General features: G+C 37.8%; 1 protein-coding gene across 1 annotated transcript in view; it reads left to right on the forward strand.

The window, feature by feature from the left end:
* The window catches only part of plcb1 (phospholipase C beta 1), a 37,205-nt gene extending 15,613 nt beyond the window's left edge, over positions 1 to 21,592 (forward strand). Inside the window, exons 12-32 of the mRNA XM_088086110.1 lie at positions 374 to 456; positions 550 to 634; positions 742 to 907; positions 3,466 to 3,521; positions 5,861 to 5,957; positions 6,941 to 7,025; positions 8,372 to 8,496; positions 8,933 to 9,087; positions 9,721 to 9,888; positions 10,537 to 10,636; positions 11,796 to 11,900; positions 13,136 to 13,248; positions 13,318 to 13,468; positions 13,596 to 13,649; positions 14,582 to 14,759; positions 14,873 to 15,005; positions 15,491 to 15,567; positions 15,979 to 16,068; positions 16,221 to 16,278; positions 16,854 to 16,940; positions 17,951 to 21,592. Coding sequence (XP_087942236.1) covers positions 374 to 456; positions 550 to 634; positions 742 to 907; positions 3,466 to 3,521; positions 5,861 to 5,957; positions 6,941 to 7,025; positions 8,372 to 8,496; positions 8,933 to 9,087; positions 9,721 to 9,888; positions 10,537 to 10,636; positions 11,796 to 11,900; positions 13,136 to 13,248; positions 13,318 to 13,468; positions 13,596 to 13,649; positions 14,582 to 14,759; positions 14,873 to 15,005; positions 15,491 to 15,567; positions 15,979 to 16,068; positions 16,221 to 16,278; positions 16,854 to 16,940; positions 17,951 to 18,100 — 2,316 coding nt within the window. The 3' untranslated portion in view covers positions 18,101 to 21,592. The remainder of the gene's footprint in view (positions 1 to 373; positions 457 to 549; positions 635 to 741; positions 908 to 3,465; positions 3,522 to 5,860; positions 5,958 to 6,940; positions 7,026 to 8,371; positions 8,497 to 8,932; positions 9,088 to 9,720; positions 9,889 to 10,536; positions 10,637 to 11,795; positions 11,901 to 13,135; positions 13,249 to 13,317; positions 13,469 to 13,595; positions 13,650 to 14,581; positions 14,760 to 14,872; positions 15,006 to 15,490; positions 15,568 to 15,978; positions 16,069 to 16,220; positions 16,279 to 16,853; positions 16,941 to 17,950) is intronic.
* The last annotated feature ends 2,836 nt before the right edge of the window (positions 21,593 to 24,428 follow it).

A 24,428-nucleotide genomic window follows, 5' to 3' on the forward strand; every position in this document is an offset into this window, starting at 1 on the left:
AAACAAACAAGTAAACAAAAAAAGTCACAAATAACAACGGACACAATTTGTGCACAAATCTTAAATGCATATTATAATTAAAACTGGATTGGCATCAGTTTTTTGGGGTTTTTTTGCTGTGTTAAGACGTTTTTCACAAGTATATGACCCATTATAGTTATAATATTTTTATATTTAAAATTATATCACAAAAAATGATTAAGCATATTTTTTGTAAAATTTCAGCACTTTTTAGGTCATTTTTTCTGTTTGTTTTTGTTTTACCTTTTTTTTTTTTTTTTTTTGCTTTTTTTTTAACTAATAATTTCTCTCTAATTTTTGGGGCATGTCTTGTTAAGTTGCTTTTAAGTGTCATTTCTTTTTTTTTTTCCAGGAAGTGATTGAAGCTATTGCAGAGTGCGCCTTCAAGACGTCACCGTTCCCCGTCATCCTCTCCTTCGAAAACCACGTGGACTCGTGAGAATCTCCGTTAATATTCATTTGTTGATTTATGTGTTGATTTATCTTATATAGATTTATTACAATGTACTCTATAAATCTATCTGTCAGTTTGAAGCAGCAGGCTAAAATGGCTGAATATTGTCAGTCTATTTTCGGAGAAGCACTGCTGATTGACCCTCTGGACAAATACCCTGTGAGTAACACACACACACACACACACACACACACACAGGATAAATGCTAAATAACTGCTGTGTTTTTGGCTAAGTACGAGGTCGTCTCTGCCGTGTGTGTCTGCAGCTGGAGTCCGGCGTCCCTCTGCCGAGTCCGCAGGAGCTGATGGGCAAAATCCTCATCAAGAACAAGAAATCCCACAAACCCTCCAACAACACCGACACCAAACGACTGACGGACCAGCCTGCCAATCAGAGCAACGAGCCGGTGTCTCCTAGCAACAACACCGGAGGTAAGACACAAAGACAAAAGGACTTTTCTTTTCTTTTTTTTTAGCTTAGAAATCCTCGTGAAAATGTGCTCAGCTGTGACACGCTGACGGCTCTTTGTATCAAAACACAAAACAGGATGAAATGACCGCAGGTTTCTCAGGCCGGAGAATACTGACGCCACAGACGATCCAGGCTTTTATCTCATTATGAAGTTTATTATGTGGAAACTGTTTTCGCACGCAGCACACACAAACCCTCCCAAATATGAGTCACCATCCGATTATCTTATGATTGAAAAGGTACAATGATGCTGCTGCAGCTCCAGCTCCGCCGCTGATGATGATCGGTTTAAAAAGATTCACACGGCCCAGAATATTTTGATGTTTTTATTCAACAGATCAAAAGAGAAAAAGATGAAAATGATTTAGAGCAGTGATTCTCTGCTTACAGCCCACAGGTTAAATCTGGCCCCTGATAGAGCGCCGGGTTATTTACAATGAAAATAAAGTGATTCACACTGGGATTTTTTTGTACTTTTAGTATACTTAAGGTGCCCAAGTGCACAAAAAGCATCAAAATAGAGCTTGTTGATCAAATAAGTTCCAGTGGAGGATCCCCCACATCCCGGACAGGCATCCTAGCTAAGACCCTGATGTGCTAAAATCCTAGAAAATGTCCTAAAATCCAAGAAACATCCTAAAACCTGTGAAACATCCTAAAATCCTAGAAATGCCTAAATTCATAGAATTGCCCTAAAGTCCTAGAAACATCCTACAATCCTAGAAATGTCCCAAAATCATAGAAATGTCCTAAAATCCAAGAAATGTCCTTAAATCTTAGAAATGTCCTTAAATCTTAGAAATGTCCTAATATCCTAGAAACTTCCAAAAATCCTAGAAACATCCTAAAACCTGAGAAATGTCCTAAAAGCCTAGAAATGTCCTAAAATCGTAGAAACGTCTTAATATCCTAGAAATGTCGGAAAATCCTAGAAACACCCTAATACCCACAAAATGTCCTAAAATCCTGGAAATGTCCTAAATCTGAGAAACATCCTAAAAGCCTAAAAAATGTACTAAAATCATAGAAACTTCCAAAAATCCAAGAAACATCTTAAAACCCGAGAAATGTCCTAAAAGCCTAAAAATGTCCTAATATCCTAGAAATGTCCTAAATCTGAGAAACGTCCTAAAAGCCCAGAAATGTCCTAAAAGCCCAGCACCTGCGAATGTGTGCTCACTTTTTTTCTCTGCTAACTTCAGATCCAGATGCTTTTTATATTTCGTGGGTTCAGACTCTCCTCAGAGGTCCCTCTCTCTGTCAGAGGACGCTGTGCATTATTCAGCCGTAATTTCCATCGTGACTTTGGCCAAAGTGACAAATCCGCTCCTCCTGCTCACGCTGGTGTCTTTGATTTTGTTGAGCGGCGCTCTGCACCTCATCAGGGATGTCTCAGTAATGAGCAGGACATCCCAGAAGAGGCCAGAAGCTCAGAGCAGCAATTAAACAGCGGTGCAGGGGGAAATTACGGAGCCTTATTGACACGTCTGATGTGCAAATCCTGAAAGCAGGTCTGGGACTGAGAGCCCGGCCGTGCACAGAGAGCAGACTGGTCGCCGTGCTGAAGTACGTACTCATACACGGCCGTGACCCTTCAGTCAGAGAAGCTGGAGTGGGCTGAATAATCACCTGCAGAGTGAAAGCAGTGGGATGTTTGCAGAGCTGCAGGCAGCTGCTGGCTTATTTGCTGATATTTTGTGTGATTTCTGCTTGAAATCGCAGCACAGATATTGTGCGTAAATGTTGGTTTATTTGCGGATTGATTGTAATTTATGGCAAACATACATCAGAGGACACTTCTCGAAAATATTTGAACATTTAACCATTTGTTTCACTTATTACAGTGTCACGTCTGGATGATCTAAAACATATTTGATCAGCTGTTTTCTTACAGTTTTTGTTTCAATTTTGTTTTTTATTTAACCCTCGGTGGTTCATATGAAAAACCTGCAAAAGTCATGGAATTTGCAAATCACAATTTCCATGCCTGGAAAAGTTTTGGAAAAGTCAATGAATTTATATGTATAATAATGCATGATTTGATCAAGGACTGCTGGAAATTTAAAAATCTATTAATAATTTATCTTTTTTTACATTGACTTGACTGTGAGAAATTGTGATACTTTTTAAAGAAAACATGCCTTCCAAACCCAAGGGCCCGCAACATGTTTTCTTTAAAAATCACCAAAACTTTAAAAAAAAAAAAAAAAGCCAGAATTTTTATTCAAATTTGGCTAAAAATGTTTTAAAGAAAACACCAACATTTTAAAAGAAAAAAAAAATCTTAAAAATAAAAAAAAAAAAATCTTATATTTTCCTCCAAAAATCTGCACTGAAAAAGAACTGATGAGGAGTATCGATGATTGTTTTCGAGTTAAATTTGCAGTGAGAGCACCAGTGAGCTCATATTCAGGTATCTTGTTTACGCAGTTTCAGGTTTATACTTTGATATTTGGGGAAAACAGAAGAGGTGAAGAGACGATGAGGATGAAGACTTGTTTGACTTTAATTTTAACAGAGATGGAGGCTGAGAGTGAGGAAGATGATGATGATGAAGATGATGATTGTAAAAAGGTCAGTGGTGACATCATACGAGGCTGAGGGGCGGTCGCCCTCGCTGCTGTCGCCATGTGTCGGTGTTTACAAGTGTTTGTTTTTATTGTTTTGTTGTTTATTTCATTGTTGACATTGTTATGTTGTTAAAATTTGCTGCTTTCTCATTTGTGTTTTTTTTTTGCTGTTGTCTCTGTGGTGTGTTTTTCAGTCCTCTCGCCGTCGATGTTGTTCATCATTAATATGCACGGTCGTGTGCTGTTGTCCTCTTGTCTTTAGTGTCCACAGTCGGCCTGAACGAGCTGCTTTCATTGAGTTTCCATCAGAGTAATACTCCGCCGATCAATCATCGATTTCCTATTTCAGACTCATGATCAGTGGTGGAAAGTAACTGAGTACTTTAGCTCGAGTTACTTTAAGAGGTTCTTCAGTATTGTTCGTGCAGGCTCTTTCTTCTCGTTTTTTGTGTCTGAGTGACTCGTGGGAACAAAATGTTTTTAAATTGGTGCAATACTGAGAGAGAGCAGCCAGCAGCCATGAAAGTATTCGCCTCACGTGCTCCACGTCAATTTACATCCAGTAAAAGTGCTTGTTTTTGTCAGTGGGCTGGTTTCCATTTGTGCAAATTAAGGTTGCAAATATAGGGGTGCCCGGTGGCTCAGTGGATAGAGCGCTGACCCATGTACAGAGGCTGCGTCCTCGCCGCAGCAGCCGTGGGTTTGAATCCAGTGTCGGCCCTTTGCTGCATATCACCCCCCCACCCCCACCCCCACCCTTCACGCTCACACTGTACTGTCAATTAAAGGCAATTAAAGCCCCCAAAAACTATCTCTTAAATTGCAAATATGAAATACACCTATGGAAACACATTAATTTTAAAAACACTACCATTTAACACATAATTTTTTTTGCTCGCATCAGGTGGCATTTCAGGCGATTCGAAAAATCCATATTTTGCAAAACTGCAATGGAAACCGTGTTTAAGTCTTTTCTAGGTCACATGATGCTATGTCTATGTGTTTTTCAGTAGGAACCAGCTCCCATGATGCAGCAGGAGCTACAAGAGCTGTTATTGCAAAGATTAAGATTCGCTTTCTTTACTCAAACTACAACAACCGCTCCTCTCTCCAACGCTTTCTCGCGTTTTCAGTTTTCTTCCTGCAAGTCGCCTCTAATGAGATTTTAGACTTCTTCCACCTCTGCTCATGATGGTTAAAAAATTTGAAAAACAATGCAGATATTTGTCAAAATCTGGAGCCTACATTATCCACAACACAACCTCACTGAGGCGGTTCTGTTCAGAGATTTGGTTGCTTTCTTCTCGTCGAGGCGGACGCTTCCTGCTGCAGGCAGTTTATCAGATTGTGTGGACTCTCCATCTGCAGCCACGAAACATAAACTTGTTTCACACATGCAGCGGTACTCTGTGCAACCTGTGAACACCTGAGCTCACCTTTATCTGCACAGACAGATCATGTGGGGGCGGAAAACAAGAAGACACACAATCTGGTAAAACAAAGCTGCTGATAAAAAAAAATGTTTTTACCCACGTTGAAAGAGAAATAAGAAGTTAAACAGATGTGACAGTGAAAATGTGTTGGCTGTTAAAACACAGTTTATTCGAGCAAAGAGGAAAAGTAGGACAAAAACAAACGATAGCAACAAAAGTACGAGAAATAACCAGAAAACTGGGCCTGCTGAGAGATCTGGTAGTGACAGGAAGTTCACGTGTTTGTGTGTTTATTGTTTTTAAATTGGTTTGTTGTTGAGTGTTGAAAACTCCCGACTATAATTCAAATCCAGAACAATGAAAAACGTGTAAATCTCTTCCCTCCCAACATCTGTCCAGTACATGCAGCCATCAGACCATTAAACCGCTGATTTTGATATGTTAACCATTTGAAACCTGAGCGAATCGGCTTGATTTCTTCTCCAAAACATAGGAAGAAGGCAATGAGCAACATCAGAAATGAACAAGAAATTTACCTGAAAATTTGGGGCGGAAAGCCCACAAACAAAAGAAACCAGAATAAATAAATAAAATAAAATAAACAAACACACAAGGGAATGAGCTGGAAAAAAGTGCTTAAAAAACTATTCTGTAAAATATTTTTAAAAAGAAATAATGATCATTATAAATATAGTTTTTTCCTTACATTTTTTCTTACAAATTTCCAAATCTCCTAATTTCTTGCACTTTACATGACATTCATTGCTCGTTGATTTTTCCCCATGTTTAAAAAAAAAAAATCAAACCACTTGGCTCAAGGTTAGAAGGTTTGCTTGTGAAGGCAGCACAAGAAAAGGGATTCAAAGGGTTAAACTTGACTGAAATTTATTCCTGTTGTCATTTTTTTCAGGGCTCAGCGGAGCGGGAGGCCGTGGCCACGGAGGAAATGTCCACTCTGGTAAACTACGTCCAGCCGACCAAGTTCAACTCCTTCGAGGCTTCAAAGAGTAAGAAAACGCTTTCACCCTTTTTCTATCACCGTCTGCGCCGAGTCAAACCGTGCTGCGCCATTTCGTCTGACCTTAGCAGATTTAGGACGTGCCGAGACAGAAAATATACAATTATTCATTTTTTTAGGTGGTTAAAATATGTTTTGCAGCAGGACATGGCTTAGCTTCTGTGTCGGTGTTGGGAACAGTTTCCTGTTTTTAAGTTCCCTCACCTAATCCAAAATTAAAAACACGTCCCTCCTCAGTGCCTACATTTTTTTTTAAATGCTTGCCCCATCTTGCAGCACCCTTCCCCCTCGTAAATAACAAACAGTCCCTAACAAACACTGAGTCCAGTTAAACTCTGACTGAGGTGTTCACATGACGGAGTAACTCGACTTCCAACCAAATTATCTGGGTGTGTTTTAGTCCCATTTCAGCCGCACTAACATGTTTACGTGTATTTTAAAAGTCCAGTTTTAGTCGGACCAACACAATAATTCCACTTTTTCCAACATCATATAAACGAACTGAGTTTGTATTCGGCTCTCGTAAAGACGACGCACACTGCAAAACATGACAACGCTGTTCGTTTAACGTCTGACACGATTACGCACACGCACAGCACATCCCAGCACGGCAGATCTAGCAGATGACTTAAGACTTCAGACATCAAACCGCAGCTTTCTCCAGCACATGTATGAAGTTTAGATTTTTTTTAAATACTGGCCTGCATTAGGAGAATAGCGAGCCACGTCTCTCATTGATCGCATTGTTTCTTCTCTGATGTGTTATTTTCATCCTTCGTCATGGTTTAACAGGCGGTGTGCGTCCTTGCATTTCACCACTGGAGCATAAAAACGGCTGCAGTGCAGAAAGTTATTGCAGCTGATCTGCAGAGAGATTGTGGGAATCATGTTGAAACTGAGATAATTAATGAAAAATAACTCTGTGTGTGTGTGTGTGTGTGTGTGTGTGTGTGTGTGTGTGTGTGTGTGTAGAGGCGGCCCGCTGTTACCACATGTCGTCTTTCGTGGAGACCAAAGCTTTGGAGCATCTCACAAAGTCACCAGTGGAGTTCGTAGAGTATCCTTGGCAACAGTAACCACAGCTACACCGCACCATGGCAACCGCTTCTACACTTTTTCCTCCTCATTTGATGCTTTTTCTTTTTCTTGTTTAAACCAGCGAGCGGTCTTTTTCTATCACTGAGTAAACTAATGAACCCTGACAAAGTGACAGTTTTTAATTTTTTTTTTCATTATAGCAGTAACATACAAAACATCTGATAAACTGCACAATTAAACCAAACAGTGACACTGAATAACTGCAGGAAAATTTGGATGAATTTTAGGCAGATTATTTCCTGTAAATATGGCATCAGAGGTGAGTTTTCCTTAAATTTTTAGAAACTATTGATATCATTCTTTGTCTGTATTATTGTTATTTTATTTTTTTATGTTATTTATATACATATATATATATTCAAATTATTAATCATATATACTTCTTTTTTGATAATTTCACTGTTTCTTCTTCTTGAGACTTTTGGCCACTGTTCTTTTAGCTCTTTCGGTGTTTTTATGGTGCAATTAGGTTCAGGTTAAATGCAGGGCGAGGCTGTTCAGCAGAAAGTGAAAGTTTTGTCCTCACGTCTCCATCGTGTCCTTATCTTGTTGTTTTTATTTTACACGTCTTGAATAACAATATTAACTTTTAAAAGTTACAGTTTCATTTAGTTTTTTCTACAGAAATGGATGAAATGTTGAGATTTTTTTGTTAATTGTTTATTTTTTTGATAATTTTTCTTACATCCGTTAACCCTTTGAAACCTGGATCGACATCACTTTGCTTGTAGTATTTAAACCTTTGAATGCTGAACAAATTTGTTTGATTTTTGGCAATGAGGAACTTGTTGAGGAAATAAATAAATAAATAAGTAGATTTAGAAAATTTTAAAAAGATAAAGAAATTGTCCAGAAAACTACATTTATAATTTTTATAACTTAATGTTTAAAAAACATTTTTTTTACAGAATTACTGTATTTTGTAAGCTTTTTTTTCGGTTCATTTATTTGTTTTGTTTTTTTTTCTTTTACTTCACCACGTTTTGTTGGTGTTTGGGGGTTTTGGTGCAAATTTTCTACAAAATCTCTCAAGCACTGAGCAACATTTCATTTTAATCTCAGTTGTAATACATTTCACTACAGTGTATATGATAATTAAGAATTTGTAGAAACAAACTTATGTTGCCTGAAATGATGTTCATACAGTGGTATGAATGATTTCTTCTTTTTGTTTTGTACCGCTGGTTAATGTCTTGCTGTGTTTTTAATCTTTGAGATACAGAAATGTCTCGCTGCTCGTCATGACATGGAAAAAGAAAATTATTTAACAAACTCCGCATTTGTCCTCAACGTTACATTAACCAGATATAATAAATCCCAGCTGAGTCGCATCTATCCGAAGGGAACCCGAGTCGACTCGTCCAACTTTATGCCTCAACTTTTTTGGAACGCCGGCTGTCAGCTGGTGGCTCTAAACTACCAAACTATAGGTGAGTGCGGATGTTAAAAAACAACCACTGGTGTTGTTTGTTGTCCTGGAGGAGTGTCTGCAACCGTCTGCAGCCGTCTGCAACCGTCTGCAGGTGTCTGAAGGCGACTGCAGGTGCTGCAGCTGTCTGCAGGCGTCTGCAGCCATCTGCAGCCATCTGCAGCCGTCTGCCTTTAGAAAAGTTGATATGAATCGTGCAGATGTAATCTATCTGATGTTTGCAGAAATGTACAATGTCAGAATTTTCTTGCCTGGATTCAAATATTCGAAGTTTAAAACTGCCATTTGTGGCAGTTTTAGGAACCCCCGATTGTCAAAAATTGGGCCAAAAATCGGCCCGATTATCCTCTAGTGTGTACCAGCCTTTAGTTAACTGTTGATGGTTGATAGTTGTTTGTTCTTGTAGCTCTAAACTGAAATGAGTCTTGTTGCTGCAGATCTGTCCATGCAGCTGAACCTCTTCATGTTCGAGTACAACGGCCGGAGCGGCTACAGACTGAAGCCGGAGTTCATGAGGCGGCCGGACAAACACTTCGACCCCTTCACAGAAAACACAGTGGACGGCATCGTAGCCAACACCCTCTCTGTGAAGGTACCGCATAGTTGTTGTTTTGTTAAACTTTCGAAACCTGGATCAACATCAGTTGTGTTCAGTTGCTTTTGAACCTGAGCAGATCGGTTTGATTTCTTTCTAAAACACGGGCGGAAGAAGTCAAAGACAAACTCTGTGAGAAATGTCCCATAAATAGCAAGAAATTCATAAAAGGTGACAAGAAAATGACCTAAAACTAGTTCTAAAAAGAGGAGAGGGTTATCAGACAATTATCCAAAAAAATAGGGAAAATTAAAACTGTATTTATAATTATAAGTTTATATTTAAAATTTTACAGAAAATATAGATATGTAGATACATATACACACACATATATTTTATTTATATATTCATTATTTTCAGAGCTTTTCAATGATGTTTTATTGTCTTATTTCTTTGTCTTATTTTTCGTTAATTTTCTTGTAACTTTTTAACTATTTTTTTGCTGATTTTGGGGCCATGTCTTGTGAAGTTGCTTGTTGCTTTCTCTCCATGTTCTGAAAACAAATTAAGCCCATGTGCTCAGGTTTCAAAGGGTTAAAGCATTTATAACGTAAACTGTCCCGCCTGCAGTTAATGTGTTCCCTAACACGTTTGTATCTGTCCGTTTCCACGTCTCTCTGCTTGTTTCAGGTGATTTCGGGTCAGTTTCTGACTGAAAAGCGGGTGGGTGTGTACGTGGAGGTGGACATGTTCGGACTCCCCGCAGACACCAGGAGGAAAGCGCTGAAGACCAAAACCTCCCAGAACAACAACGCCGTCAACCCCGTGTGGGACGAAGAGCCGATTGTCTTCAAAAAGGTGAAACAGGAAGGAGTCATTCAGCAGAATCTGACCTTAAACGTCACGTCTAATGCAGGCAGACGTAACCACGGCAACAGGCCCGTCGCAGCAGCACCATATGTTTCCAGGATTTCAGAACATTTCTGATATTTTAGGTTGTTTATAGGATTTCAGGCCATTTTTAGAATTTTAGGACATTTTTACGAATTAGGACGTTTCAGGAATTTTAGGGCGTTTGTAGGATTTTAGGGTGTTTCTAGTATTTAAGGACATTTGTAGAATTGTGGTACATTTCTGGGATTTTTGGACATTTCCAGGATTTCAAGGCTTTTCTCGATTTTAGGACATTTTCTAGGATTTCAGGGCATTTCTCGGATTTAAGGACATTAGTGTCTTAGCTAGGACCCCTGTCTGGGGGTGTGGCGGATCCTCCACAGTCACTTTCTTTGATAAACAAGCTCAATTTTGATGCTTTTTTATGTCTCTGGCACCTGATGGAGACTAAAAGGACAAAAACAATTCTCTCACTTTATCCTTATTGTGAATTAGAGAATGGTTGGGGGCCAGCCGGCACCGTATCAGGGGCCAGATTTTGCCGATAGTCTGTAAGTTGAGTATCACTGGTCTGATCTGTCTGCTCATGCTGTCTCTTCGTCTCTCTGACAGGTGATTCTTCCGACTCTGGCGTCTCTGAGAATCGCTGCTTTTGAGGAAGGAGGGAAGTTTATCGGCCATCGGATTATTCCGGTGTCTGCCGTCAGACCAGGTAGATACTTCAGTCACATTTATTTTATTAACTTTCTCTCTATCAAATGTATAACTCTCCACAGGTGAGATTTGGGTTTTATTTTTGGTGTAAACTGATCGCTGCTGTGGTGTGTGTCCACTGCAAATCTCAGATATCCACTCGGTGCGCTGTCTGATCTATTTACGTCAGTGAAGTCAGTTTTCTTCCGTTTATTCACAAAATGGATTTTGTTTGTGTAAATGAGGCTATGCCAGAAAACTCAACAGAAAAGTAATGTTTAAAACTGTCAAATCTTTCCTAAACCGGATTAATTGGGGTTCCCGCGAATCCTCAAAAAATACTTACATGGCAGTGAATTAATTAATCTTAAAAAAAAACCTCAAACTCAAAACTTTAATTGGTGTTAATTTGACTTTATGAAATTATTATTTCAAAGGTTCAAATACTCTGACATAAGAGGTAGGATTTTATGAATCATTTTTTTCTGACATTGCATTGTAAAATAATAATAATAATAATAATAATAATAATAATAATAATAATAAATGACCATAAATGCCAGATATTTTCCACTTCTGCAGGTAAACCAAATATATACTTTTATGATACTATAATATGTTCATCGTCTTTTAATCTAAGATCCTCTTAAAAAGGTGTTCCTCTCTGAAAACTTTTTTTTCTTTCTACGTTGAATTGTCCTTCAGTTTTGGTTTTTAGAAAATTGGTTTGAAACTTAATCCCATGTGGCATTAAAAGAGTCTTACAAAGTCTTAAATGTGCTTTGCCTTAAGCTGATGGAGTCCCGTTTATGATAAATTGCGGCTGTTTTATGTCAAGAAGAATCAGAAAGGACAAGCATTTTGATGTTAATCCTCGACTGAAGATTAGCACGTCCACGCTCCATTTTCTCTCACCTTTAATGCCAGTGTCGCCTCTAAACCCACTAATGTGTTTGTCACAGTATTCAGACGCTGCCAATCTGTCCTACCTACCTCCTGTGAGACACCTGCCTCCCACTGTTTGCAAAAACCCGTAAAACACTTCGCAGAGACGTCGTGCTGCTCTGAAAAATGTCATTCACCACTTTAAATCAAATTACTTCTCTTTCCTCTGTAATTTTGTCCGTAGATTACTGATGTTGGTGAACTCCTGCATCTCTCTCCCACTTTTCCTTTAGGTTACCGTTACATCAGCTTGAGGAATGAGAAGCACCAGTCTCTGATTCTGCCGGCTGTGTTTGTCTACATCGAGGTCAAAGATTACGTCCCGGACACATTTGCAGGTACGACTTTTTCTGTCAAGTCAAATTTTCCCTTCGACCAACACGAGGTGTCTCATGCAGAAACGTTCTCTTACCAAAAACCTGACACCACGTGACATTTTGTAAAATAAAATTAAACTAAGTTAATGTGATTTCAGGAAGATGCATTTAAGTATGAAATGTACACATGTAAAAAGTTTTAAATAAATTTAGTTAAAAGAAAAAGCAGCAATGCCTTATACATACAGTATGTATGAGATCTGGAACCATTAATTATTTTTTTCTTTTGCATGAAAACGTACGTATAGGAAAGAAATAGTTGCCAATTAACTTTCTAACTAATCGACTAATTGTACAGCTGCACTTTTTTGGTTTGTGTGGAAAAAAAGCGAAATAGTGCCTAAAAGTACAGTGTGGCATTAGATTTAAATAATCCAGTAACCTCATATTTGTACTTAAGTACAGTATTTGAGTAAATATACTTAATTACATCAGAGGAATGCAAACTAAGTGAAATTACAGTAATTGGGAAAAACAGACTGAGTATAGTTGTATCACTTAACCCCTGAAATTTAATAATCCAGTCAATTTAATTAATTAATTAATTAATTAATTACTCTAAAACCTCAACTAAATTTGATTAAATGATATTAATGCATTTTTAAATATTCCTCAAATATAAAACAAATTTTTAATTTTATTTTCTTGGCTTGCCTTAAGCCAATCGTTCAAATGTCTTAAAAATGCTAAGACAGAAAAAGGATTTTTATGAATTGAGATGATTTCCTGAATAGCTGCAAAAAGTCATGTTTTATGTTGCAAGAAATATTTGGGTCAAATTCGGCTTAGGAGTTTTTTTTTTATCTTAACCTGTAATAATACATCATCATCATTTATTTGTAGATAAGATTATGTTTTATCAATCTAAAAAGTAACTACTAACTAACTAAAGTTATCTAATGTAGTGGAGTGAAATGTCCAATATTTGCCTCTGATGTAGAGAAAGTAGCAGAAAATTAAACTAAAATTGTCTCAAATTGTATTTGATTACAGTACTTGCGTAAATGTACTTAATTACCTCACATAACTGCTTTAAAATGTCCTCAGTCTCGCTGTTTTTGAGCCAGCATCTAAAAACGGTCCAGCTTCTGCTCTGCCTCTATCACAGCCTCCATATGTCAAAGCTGTCCAGTGTCCTGGACATAACTACGTCCCTGAGCTCAGTATTTATCTGTCTCTGCGTGTCTCCTCTGCAGATGTGATCGAAGCTTTGTCCAACCCGATCCGATATGTCAACCTGCTGGAGCAAAGGTCCAAACAGCTGGCGGCTCTGACGCTGGAGGACGTGGAGGAGGACACGCAGACTGAGGTCAGTCTTGTCTCTGGTGTGTCTCTGTCCGGATCACAGCATTTGTCTGTAACTCTGTGTTGTTTTCAGGATGAGGTGGACAGCTGTGCGGAGCGCAAAAACGATCTGAAATCAGCTCCTCTGGAGAACGGGCTTAGCCCCGCCCCCGGACCTGCAGGACACACCCCCATCGCCACCACGCCCAAAGCGTCCGCAGCCAATCAGCAAGCAGCTACGACAGGTAGCATCCACCTACGAGACAAAGACACACTCAGTCTCAAATGTTTCAAATGTTATATTTTCTAAAAAAAAAACTTGTTAATTTTATTGGCGTTGCTGATGTTTTTTATGTCTTTTCTGCATTTTAGAAGCAGCCAAACCAGCAGCGAAGAGTGAAGATCTGGTTTTAAGTGTTTTGATAGGTCAGTATTTACATGGTGTTTTCTCATCAGTTTTTAAAATCCCACGTGTGCAATCAGGGAATTATAATTAACCCTTTGAAACCTGGGCAAATTTGCTGGATTTCTTTGAAAAACATAGAGAAGAAGGCAATGATCAACTGAAGAAGAAATGACCCAAAAGTTTCGAGAAAATAGTAAAAAGTACAAGAAAATTGCCTGAAAATGAAAAAAGAAAAAAGAAAGCAAGTGAGTGACCTGAAAAACGTGCTTTAAAATGTATAATAATTCTGTACCATAATTTTAAATATATAATTATGTTAATTATACATATAGTTTTCCCTAGTTTTTTTCTTTTCTCCCCTAAAAAAATTTCTTAATCTACTAATTTTTTGTAACTCAGCTTACTCCCAGAGAAAAGAAAAAAGTACAAAAATATTACCTGAAAATTAAAAAAATATTCTGTAAAATATTGGTAAATACATTATTATGGCAGTTGTCAGTGTAGTTTAGTTTAAGACATTTTCCCATTTTAGAATTTTTTTTTTCTTGAAAAAGAAAAGAACATTTCTTGCAAAATTGTTGGACACGCTATTTCTTTCCAAATTGCTCATTGCGATTTCACCCATGTTTTCGAATAATTGCAGTTCGAGGGTTTAAATATTTGTGACAGGCAACATTGTAATGGCAATGTAAAGTAACATTGATCCAGGTTCCAAAGGGTTAATTAAATAAAACTGAATATTTGCGAAATGCAAAATATAATTATGACAACATATCTCAACAATCTGTATTATCAAATATTCAAATACTGTATTCTTTCGGAAAAACATTATAAAAACGTCTTCTAATAAATTACTCTCCGGCCAAACTTCAGCAGAAATAACGAAGGAAAAACAAAACAGAGGATGATGTTTGAGTTTTACTAAAATATGTGTGATAATTGGTGGCGACAGATGTTCAGGTGTGCGCCATGGAGAATCTGCAGCAGTCAAAGGTTTACCAGAAGGAGCAGAGGCGGCAGTTTAAGGAGCTGAAGGAGCTGGTGAGGAGGCACCAGAAGAAAACCTCCGAGCTCCTCCGAGAGTTCAACAACAAGTACAAGAAGACGGCCAGACAGTGCAGCAAGAGCAGGTGCACGCCGACAGTGAAAGACAGTCGATTTTTGTCATGCAAAGGTCCGCAACGTGTCGGTCTTTACTGTTTTTGTGTGATTTTTCTCATTTTTCTGCGTACGCGCTCATCAGGGGGTCGTGCTCGGACGGTGAGAAAGACGAGCGCCTCCAGCAGCTGAGAGACGAGCAGCAGCAGCAGCTTCTGGCTCTGAGGCAGGAGCAGTACTACAGTCAGAAATATCTGCAGAGGGAACATATTAAAATGGTAAACTGCTCACACTGCTACTCTAACCTGTGACAATGTCTCAAACCTTTTGGTTTTCTATATTTGGGTGTACTAATTTAAAGCTCCCTTTCTGTCGAAGGCAAAATAGTTAAAAATAAATCCAAAAAAGACGATAAAAAAGAGTAATAAAAATGAACGTAACAGAACAGAGCGAGATGTGAATAAATAGGTAACTTTCTGCGCTCTCGAACAGATTACGACATGACAGATTTTTAAGTCCAAATTTCAACAGAGAGACAAAAGGAGCACACTCTAAACCGCAACTGACTGAATCCAACTGACACGATCAGGAAATTACAACGCCTACATGAAACAGCAGAAAACATACAGTAAAAGCACTGAGGGTGTATGGACCTGCGCGTCTGTGTGACCATGATGGTCTGGTTTCATTTAATTACAAGTAATTTAAAGCACGCTTAAAAACATGAATATAAAATCTAAATGTTGTCAACCGTTTCCTGCAGCTGACAGAGCGGCTGAGCGCTCTGGCCGAGGAGAGTCACAACGCCCAGATGAAGAAACTCAAAGACATCTGTGACAAGTAAGTGACAAATGTGCCGCTGAAAGGACAAACATGAGGCTGTTTTATCACACAGAGAATGACATCGTTACGAGCTAGAGGCCGCGGAAAACGGAAAAGTCTTTTCTCGTTACGGTTGAAGTTTGAAAAGGATTTTAGGAACGTTACCTTCCCGTCACAATGTGTTTGTGTACCCTGCGTTCATGTTCAGTTTTTAGATTAAAGTGATAATCTGGTGTACTTTTATTAAAGAGGGTTTCCTTTATGATTTATTTTGATGTTTTATCTTTGATATTTTGCACTGTCGTGCACTTTTGCGTTTTTAGACGACAACCATTTTAACCACCAATCAAACCTCTTAAACGACTTTTTCCATTCATGTTTTCACCGGACCCTCTCACATCGCCTCTGATGTCTCTGCCGCTGCCGCAGGGAGAAGAAAGAGCTGAAGAGACTGATGGATCGAAGGAGAACAGAGAAGATCAACCAAGCAAAGACCAAAGAGAAACACCTGGCTGAAGAGTACGATCCACGAACACAAACACGCACGTTCACCTGCTGCTCCTCATTTCAGACTCCAGCTGCAGCTCTTATCTCCTCCGTCAGCTGATCCGTGCAGCTGCTCTGTCAGAGGAGAAAACGCTCATCACACTCATCTGTCTGTGTTTTCCCAGAGAGAAGATCGAGATCAACAAGTCCTACGTCAACGAAGTCGTCCAGAACATCAAACGGGTGAGCGCAGGATGAAGTACTATTATGCTATTATTATCATTATTACTGTTTATTACTGTTTGTTTATTATTTGTTGTCATGTTCATGTTGTTGTGGACTCCAGGAAGAATAGCTTGTCGCCTAATAAAAATAATAATAATTATTATTATTAATGTATTATTATTTATTTGTTTACTTATTTTATTGACGTGCTATACTATTATTATCATTATTACTGTTTGTTGTTGTCATGTTCATGTTGTTTTGGACCCCAGGAAGACTCGCTTTCGCTTAGGCGTCAGCTGACGGGGATCCTTATAATTAACAATAATAATTATAATAACAATAATAATTATAATAACAATAATAATTATAATAATAAGTCAGCCCGGAGCTCACACTCCGCTCCATTAGCGCCTCTGACTGCAGATTTCGCCTGTAATATCACCAAATATCAATTCAGTATCAATCAGAGTTTACGAGCTTTGAAGAGAGAGAAACTTTGCTGATTTAATAGCTGCTGTGAAAGCAGAGCAGTCCTTTTCTGGATGTGGATCTGGATCTGGTTTGACTTTGTTTTTTTTTCTTGTGTCCAGCTTGAGGAGACGCAGACGAAGCGCCACAATCAGCTGGTGGAACAACACAACGAGCTGCTGCAGGAGATTCAAGACCAGAAACCAAAGGTAAAATAAACGTCTTTCTATCACAACTGCATGTTCATGCTCATCATAAAGTTCCCTTTTTAATTTTTTTTATTCATGACTTTATCACCAGTTTATTTCATTCAATTTAAAAAAAACTTTATGTGCAAAAGGATACAAAACACAGTGACGGAGGACAATTGTGCAAAAATCAGCGAGCAAGAACTAAACAAATGAGTAAAGACGTCAAAAAGGACAAAAAAAGAACAGAGGAAGAGATGAAAAAGAAAGGAAGGAGGTGATTAAATTTGAGGAAGAGTCAGAGGTCAGGGGTCAGAGGTCAGGGGTCAGGGTTGGTCGTTTCCTCTCTTTCACGCTCCTCCTTTCACTGCGCACACTTCAGGCTGCAACAAACGTCCCGTTAACGGAGCTCTGCTGCTGCTGCTGTCTGCGGCTCATCGCCCACACAGTTTAGGATCAGCGCTGACGTCAACGCGAGCGACTGAGTGATGTAACGCGCCCTCTGGCAGCCATATTGGAGCCTCTCAGCTGCTGGCAGTAATGGCTGACAGCAGCTGGTTGCGTCTCTAAACGTACGTCCCATCTGTCCCAACAGTAGCAGATAAACAAGGCGCATTGCTGTGTTGTTTTTGACTGAGTCATCACCAGTTTATCTCGCTGATTTTGGTTTACATAATTTGTTTGCAGCAGAAGATATCTGCCGGAGGAAAAAAAATCCGAAAGCAATCTGTAATCAATGGGCCTCTTAAATTTCTCCTAATTTTCTCTTTATTTGCTGGTAAGAAGTCAACTTCCTTGTGTTTGGCAGCGATTTGTGAGAGCGAGATGTTTTTCTCTCGTCTTGGCGCTGCGGACCACTCGTAAAATGCTCTGTTACCTCAGAGAAAAGCAAAAATAAGAAAACGTTGGTGAATCCCAGAAATCGCTGGATTCTGACAAAAAGAGAGCAGATCGTGGATACGAGCGAACACCAGCTCGTTGGTAGTTTCTTGCATGAGGCCTAACGTCAGTCCTGTCTCGCGCTCCTCCAGCTGCAGGGGGCCATCGAGGCCGAGTTTCAGGAGAAGTTCCAGTGTTTGCCCGGAGAGATCGAAGAATTCCTGCAGGACAGGAAGACGGAGGTCAGAGGTCACAAGTCCCGATCCTCGACGCCGCACGAGACTCTGTCGGAGGAGGACTGAGGCGCCGAGGAGCGAGGAGGACTGTTATCGGCGGAGTGAATCCATCGAAAAGGAAGTAAGAGGAAAAGGTGTTGTTTAGCGAGAGGAGAGCTGAAGATTATACAGACTGTTATTTCTGTTTTTAATGGAAGAATGCTTTAACGAGTTCTTTTTTAATTCCATCCACGCATGCACTTCGCTGTTACTTCAGTAATCAGATTACTGTCACGTGTTATTTTGACCGACATCCGAAACCCAACAGTTTGTACTGCATGACAACCCTATCTATCTATCTATCTATCTATCTATCTATCTATCTATCTATCTATCTATCTATCTATCTATCTGACAGTTTGTGCATTGAACATATTATTTTTACGCACACGGAGAGACGCCGGCACACGATCGCTTCAGCAGCTATTTTATCTTCTTATAAATCAGTCAGTCGGCCGTCGGCGGCCGCGACAGCTTCGGTCAGAACTGCATAATAACAGAGAGAGCAGCCGGAGGTTGTTTTTCTTTGCTCGAGGGCACTTCAACCAGATTTATCCACCACGTCTCGAAATTAAAGATATCGAAGTAAAATTAGAAATAATATTGCACGCTATAGTAACAAAGCAGCGCAGGATAACACACACACACACACACACACACACACATATAAAAGCGTAATGTGAATACTGTGTACTTTAGAGTAGGGCTCGGCGGTATGGCCTTGAAATAATGTCACAATATTTTTGGGCCATATCACGGTAGATATCACAATTACAGCCCGACCGGGTTTTTTGAGACTGATGCCAATTTTATTTCACGGATTATTCACCGATATGGCGACCGAAGTGAAAATAGATCATTTCTATGTGCTCTGATTCTGCGGCGATATGATTATGCAAAAATACTCAGAAGGCTGTTTTCTTATTTTAACAATTTACTTATTTAACATAACACACAAACAAAAATAAAGAATAAATAAAACTGAAATAGACATCAGTACTGTGTGAGTTCAGCATCAGTCTTCGCTGACCGTTCAAATAAAGAATATAAAAGTGAAACTCGCATCAGTACTGTACGGCCATTTAAATAAAGAATAAATATAATAAAATAAATAGCTAAATAAACATCAGCACTGTTCAGTGTCAGTCAGTTACTGATCATTTCTAAACCACCCAAGCATCATTTTCTGTATTTTTTGGTCTGAAAAAAGATTTCTTATCAGCACATATCGGAAAAAATATCAGCCGATGCCGATACGCTCCGTTATGTCTGCGAAGGCCGATAATATCGGTGAACCGATAAATCAGTCGGGCTCTAATCACAATATTTAAAACCTCCTCAAAAGCTTCATAAATGCTGGACTGGACGGCAAAATAAAATGTCACTAAATTACGAAATACGTAGATGTTGATACTGCGACAATATTTAGGGATGACTTTTTGTCTATTTGGACGAAATATTAACACAATGAGATTTTTGATTATCGTCAGAAATGTGGATTTAATGACGCGAGTCTGAAAAGTTCAGAAGATGACTTTATTTTACTGCAGCCTTTAAATGAGAAAACACTTGTTTCGTATCATGATGCGACGATATCCGAAATCTCAGACGGTATTTGGTCTCACATCACGGTAACAGGATGTATCGTGTTTATCGCCCAGCTCTACTTTACAGAACACAGTTACAACACACACATTTTTACAGGCGTGCTTTTATGATACAATCGATGCATCTAATGTGTGATATTACAGGAGCATATTATTGGATGGGTTTCTCTGATTTTGCTTCGCTCAGTGAAGTCGGGTCAAGCTGCGAGCGCCTGAACTGTGACGAGGTTCGTGGATCGCAGGTGTTTCTGCAGCGTTCCTGCTCCGAGATCAGTCCTGTTCACGTGCTTCCTGAGGTCGAAACAGTCCAGGACTCAGCGGCGAGGATGTGCCGGCTGCCTTTACTCTCATCATCTAAAACAAAAAGCTGACTGGCCACATTATAACTTTGAAACCTGAGAAAATTGGTTTGAAAGACATGGACTGAAAATGAGCAAGAAATTAGTAAAAAAGTTACAAGAAAATTACCTGAAACTATGCAAAAAAAAAGAAAGAAAGGTAGAAAAGTAAAAAACAAACACACACACACACACACACACACACACACACACACACATATATGTTAGCTGTAGTGTATAGTTGTAGTGTCGGCTCTGCCATCCACTGGAGTTGTAACAATTTTTAAAATATTTCTATAATTATAATCTGATTTTCTTGGTGTGGTCGGCCCTTGAATCAGCTGTCACATTTGGTGTTGTTGGCTGAATTATGAAACAGTAAATCACGTTTTTTGTAATTAATCAGCCGGTGATCTCAGATCAGGAATGCGGCCGACACACCGGAGCCTCGTCACAGCTCAGCTGCTCTCACCTTCACTGCCCGAATTACGCCTGGATCCCAGTGCCCCGCCTACTGAATTTGGGCGATAGTTCGTCCATATATCACATAATATTTTAGCGGTGATGAAGCCCATTTTCAGAATATTAATTTTCACACACTTGATTTTGAGTTAAAGTGTGATAACAGAGAATAAAGAAAACAGGCTGAGTAAATAACTTTACTTTGTATTTTTTACGCTAATAGACGACCACGCGATCACTTATTGAGTCCTCAGATTGTTTGCACTTATTTATTTATTTGTTTATTCATGAGATTTTGGGAGAAATGTTTCTCAATAGCAGATTCTGTTAAGATAAGTAAAATTTTATGTATCATAGCATGACTTAGCCGAAGACATTTGTGGATTTTTCTTTGATAAACTTTAAAGGGGTTGTCAGGAGGGGAATTTTTCACAGAAAGATTACAGGGTGAATATTACATTTTTGAAATTTTGATTCATTTAAAAAATGGTCCGTTTTCTGAGCAGTAGCAGCATCAGTTCCCTCAGACGGCCTCGACATCCGCCGCCGCTGCATGATTTATTTGTTTTGATGTGAAAGATGTTTTTAACACAGTTATCATTCTGATTTGTTGTTATTTTCACGATAATTAAATATCAAAAACATACTTTATAAGAAATTATTTCAGAGTTTGTAAAAAATGTAAAATGAACGGAGCTCGTCACTCTTTGTACAGCGATCTTCACGAAAATATTAGTTTGATTTTTTTTGCGTTCCTCCTGGACTTAAGGCTCAAGCTGTGTTCAACATCCTGTTTTTTTTGCAGGGAACCATTTAGTCAAATTTAAGCCACCGATGATTGAGATGAAACGATCTTTGGCCACGGTAAATATTTCAGCTGCTAGTGTTAAAGTACCTCACTATTCTCCTCAAATGATCTCTTACAAACATGTTGCAAAGTGGTTCTCTAACAAAACGCCCTGTTGAACGCACCCCCTGCTTTAGTGATTAAACTGAGCATGCTTTATTGTGTTGGATTTCTCCGCCAGCTGTTTCTTGATTTTACTGAATGCTATTTTAAGACCAGCTGAAAATTAAAAAGTATTTGATCTAAAAAATGAGCTGTTATCAGTTTATATTCCGAATGTTGCAGCTGTGTTCACTTTTTAGGGCTGATGCAGTGACGAGGAGGTAATTACTGTTGACAACCACATCAAGACAAACCCTCCGCATCAGTGTGTTTGTTTGTGTGTGTGTGTGTGTGTGTGTGTGTGTGTGTGTGTGTGTGTGTGTGTGTGAGAGTGTGTGTGTGAGTGAGATGATGTGGGCTTTTATGGGGGAGGAACGTGGAGGAGGGCTTTTCAAGCTGAGAGATGCTGTCAGTGTTTTTGTTTCACCACGATGAAGTTTCTGTCGTTGATTTCACTGACAAAATGGAAATTTAACACTTTAAAACCTGGAGCAGCATCACTTTTCTTGTGCTTCTTTCCTTTCACGTGTATTTAAACCTTTGAACACAGAGCAAATTGGTGCAATTTCTTTCAGAAACATGGGGGAAATCATGTTTGGCTGAATAAATAAATAAATAAATAAATAAAAATTTTGATTATTTTAAAAAAATGAATGTGCAACTTGATAGGAAATTACACAAATTGCAAGAAATAAGTAGATTTAGAAAATACTTTATAAAAAGCTGGGGAAAATGTCTAGGATAAAAAAATTTAAAAAAGCTCTTAAAAACTATATTTATAATGATCATAATTGCATTTCTAAAATTCTAAATGTGACAGAATTATTATAATATTTTTAAGCACTTTTTACATGTTTTGTTTGCCTTTTTTAACTTAATTTATTTTTCTTCTTTTATTTATTTTATTTATTTTTTTAACTAATTTTCAGGTAATTTTCTTGTACTTTTGTTTTACTAATTTCTCGCTTATTTTTTGGTCATTTCTTGTCTGGTTGCTCATTGCCTTCTGACACTGTCTTTGAAAGAAATCAAGCCAATTTGTTCAGTTTTCAAAGGGTTAATTAATAGATTTTATAATGACATATTTTAAATTATGTTACAAAATTATAATATTTTGAAGCACTTTTTTTTTTTTTAGAAATGTATCATTATTATCTTATTTTGAGGCTCATTTTTGGGTCATTTATTCTTTTGTTGCTTATTGCCTTCTGATTTTCTACTTTTTTTCTACTCTTTTTAAAGAGCTCAAGCTGTAAAACCTTTTGTCTCAAATGACCTGACTTCACCTGCTAGTAACAGAGCATTTTTACAGTGTGATGATGCTACTTTTACTTTTGTGAAGGATCTAAATAATTCTTCCACCACTGCTAAACACCACGAGAGGTAAGTGAAAAAATGTTGTTTGTTTTTGGACTTTAATGAATGAATGAATTTTTGTAATTTTTGTTAACATGCATCATGAATAACAGATTTTATCACACGTTTTTTAATCAGTAACTGAAAAAGGAGTAGGCTGTAGCCCGAGGCCTATTTTTGCTGTCCTATAACAACCAAAGGATAACCCAGAATAAAAGCAACACAAGAAACAAATTTAATAAATTGATATAAAAAACAAACAAATACATTGATATTTTACATTCATTCTTACTTCACGTTTAAAAAATGAACAGCCCTCTTTTTCTCAATTAAAAAAAAAAGGAACGGTTTTCACAAATGTTTTAGTCTTTGAACTCCGAGCAAACTGGTTTGAGTTCTTTCAAAAGCATGCGGAGAAAAAACGCACGATTTATATTATTATTATTGTTATTATTATTATTATTATTATTATTATTATTATTATTATTATTATTATTATTATTATCATTATTATTATTATTAAAGGGGTTGGAGAAAATGTCTTGGGATAAAGAAAAAAGTTATGGAAAAGCTATATTTCTATTGATCATAATTGTTTAATACAATAAACAATAAATATCACATTTTCTTCAAACTTAAAAGTTTGTTACAGAATTACTTCAATTTTTAAAGCACACTTCCCAAGTCTTTTTCCCTCTAATTTTCAGGTTATTTTCTTGTATTTTTGAGTGTTTTCTTGCAAACTTTAGGGTAATTTCTTCTTTCGCTGCTCTCTTCCTTCTTCATGTGTTTTTAAAAAGAAATCGAGCAGATATTCTCAGGTTTCAAAGGGTCTTTTATTTTAATTATTTTGATTTATTGAATTTATTTAAACGTTTTTTGCATGCCTACTTTTACTTTTAATATTTAAATGCATCTTCCTGAAGTCACAATGACTTTAAGTTTATTTAACAGTAGGCTCATGTCAAGTCTGCACACCGCACAAAACCTGCCCTTACATTGTGTTTGGGAGCGTTACCTGTGACAGGTGACTTATGATCACTGGGATTCATCACTGAGCACACCTGGTCAGAGCAAATTTGGATGGTTAACCCTTTCAAATCTGGATCGTCACCACTTTTCTTGTGCTGTGTTAAGATGCTTTTCACGGGTATTTAAACATCTGAACACTGAGCAAACTGGTGCAATTTCTTTCAGAAACATGGAAAAAAGGCAATGAGGAAGTTAGCATGAAGCATCCCACAAACTAATTATAAATTAGTAGATTTAGATAATTATTTTTGTTTTTAAGTGCTAAAAATAAAATCTGGCTAACTACCTATCTCTCTCTCTCTCTCTATATATATATATATATATATATATATATATATATATATATATATATATTTATTATTTATATATATATATTTGACTCAATTCTTATAATTTTTAAGCAGTTTTCAAGGTCCTTTTCTTTATTTATTTATGTGTTTGTAACTTTCCCATATTGTGTTTTGTTTTTGTTTTTTCTTCTAATTTTCAAGTAATTTTCTTGGGGTTTTTTTCTAATTTCTGGGTGAATTTCTTCTTAAGTTGCTCACAGCCCTTTTCCCATGTATCTAAAATAAATCAAACAGGTTTTAAATGGTTAAGAGCATTTGGTG

Source organism: Plectropomus leopardus, chromosome 13 (assembly GCF_026936395.1).
Source record: "Plectropomus leopardus strain MGB_pleo_1.0 chromosome 13, ASM2693639v1, whole genome shotgun sequence".
Lineage (NCBI taxonomy): Eukaryota > Metazoa > Chordata > Actinopteri > Perciformes > Serranidae > Plectropomus > Plectropomus leopardus.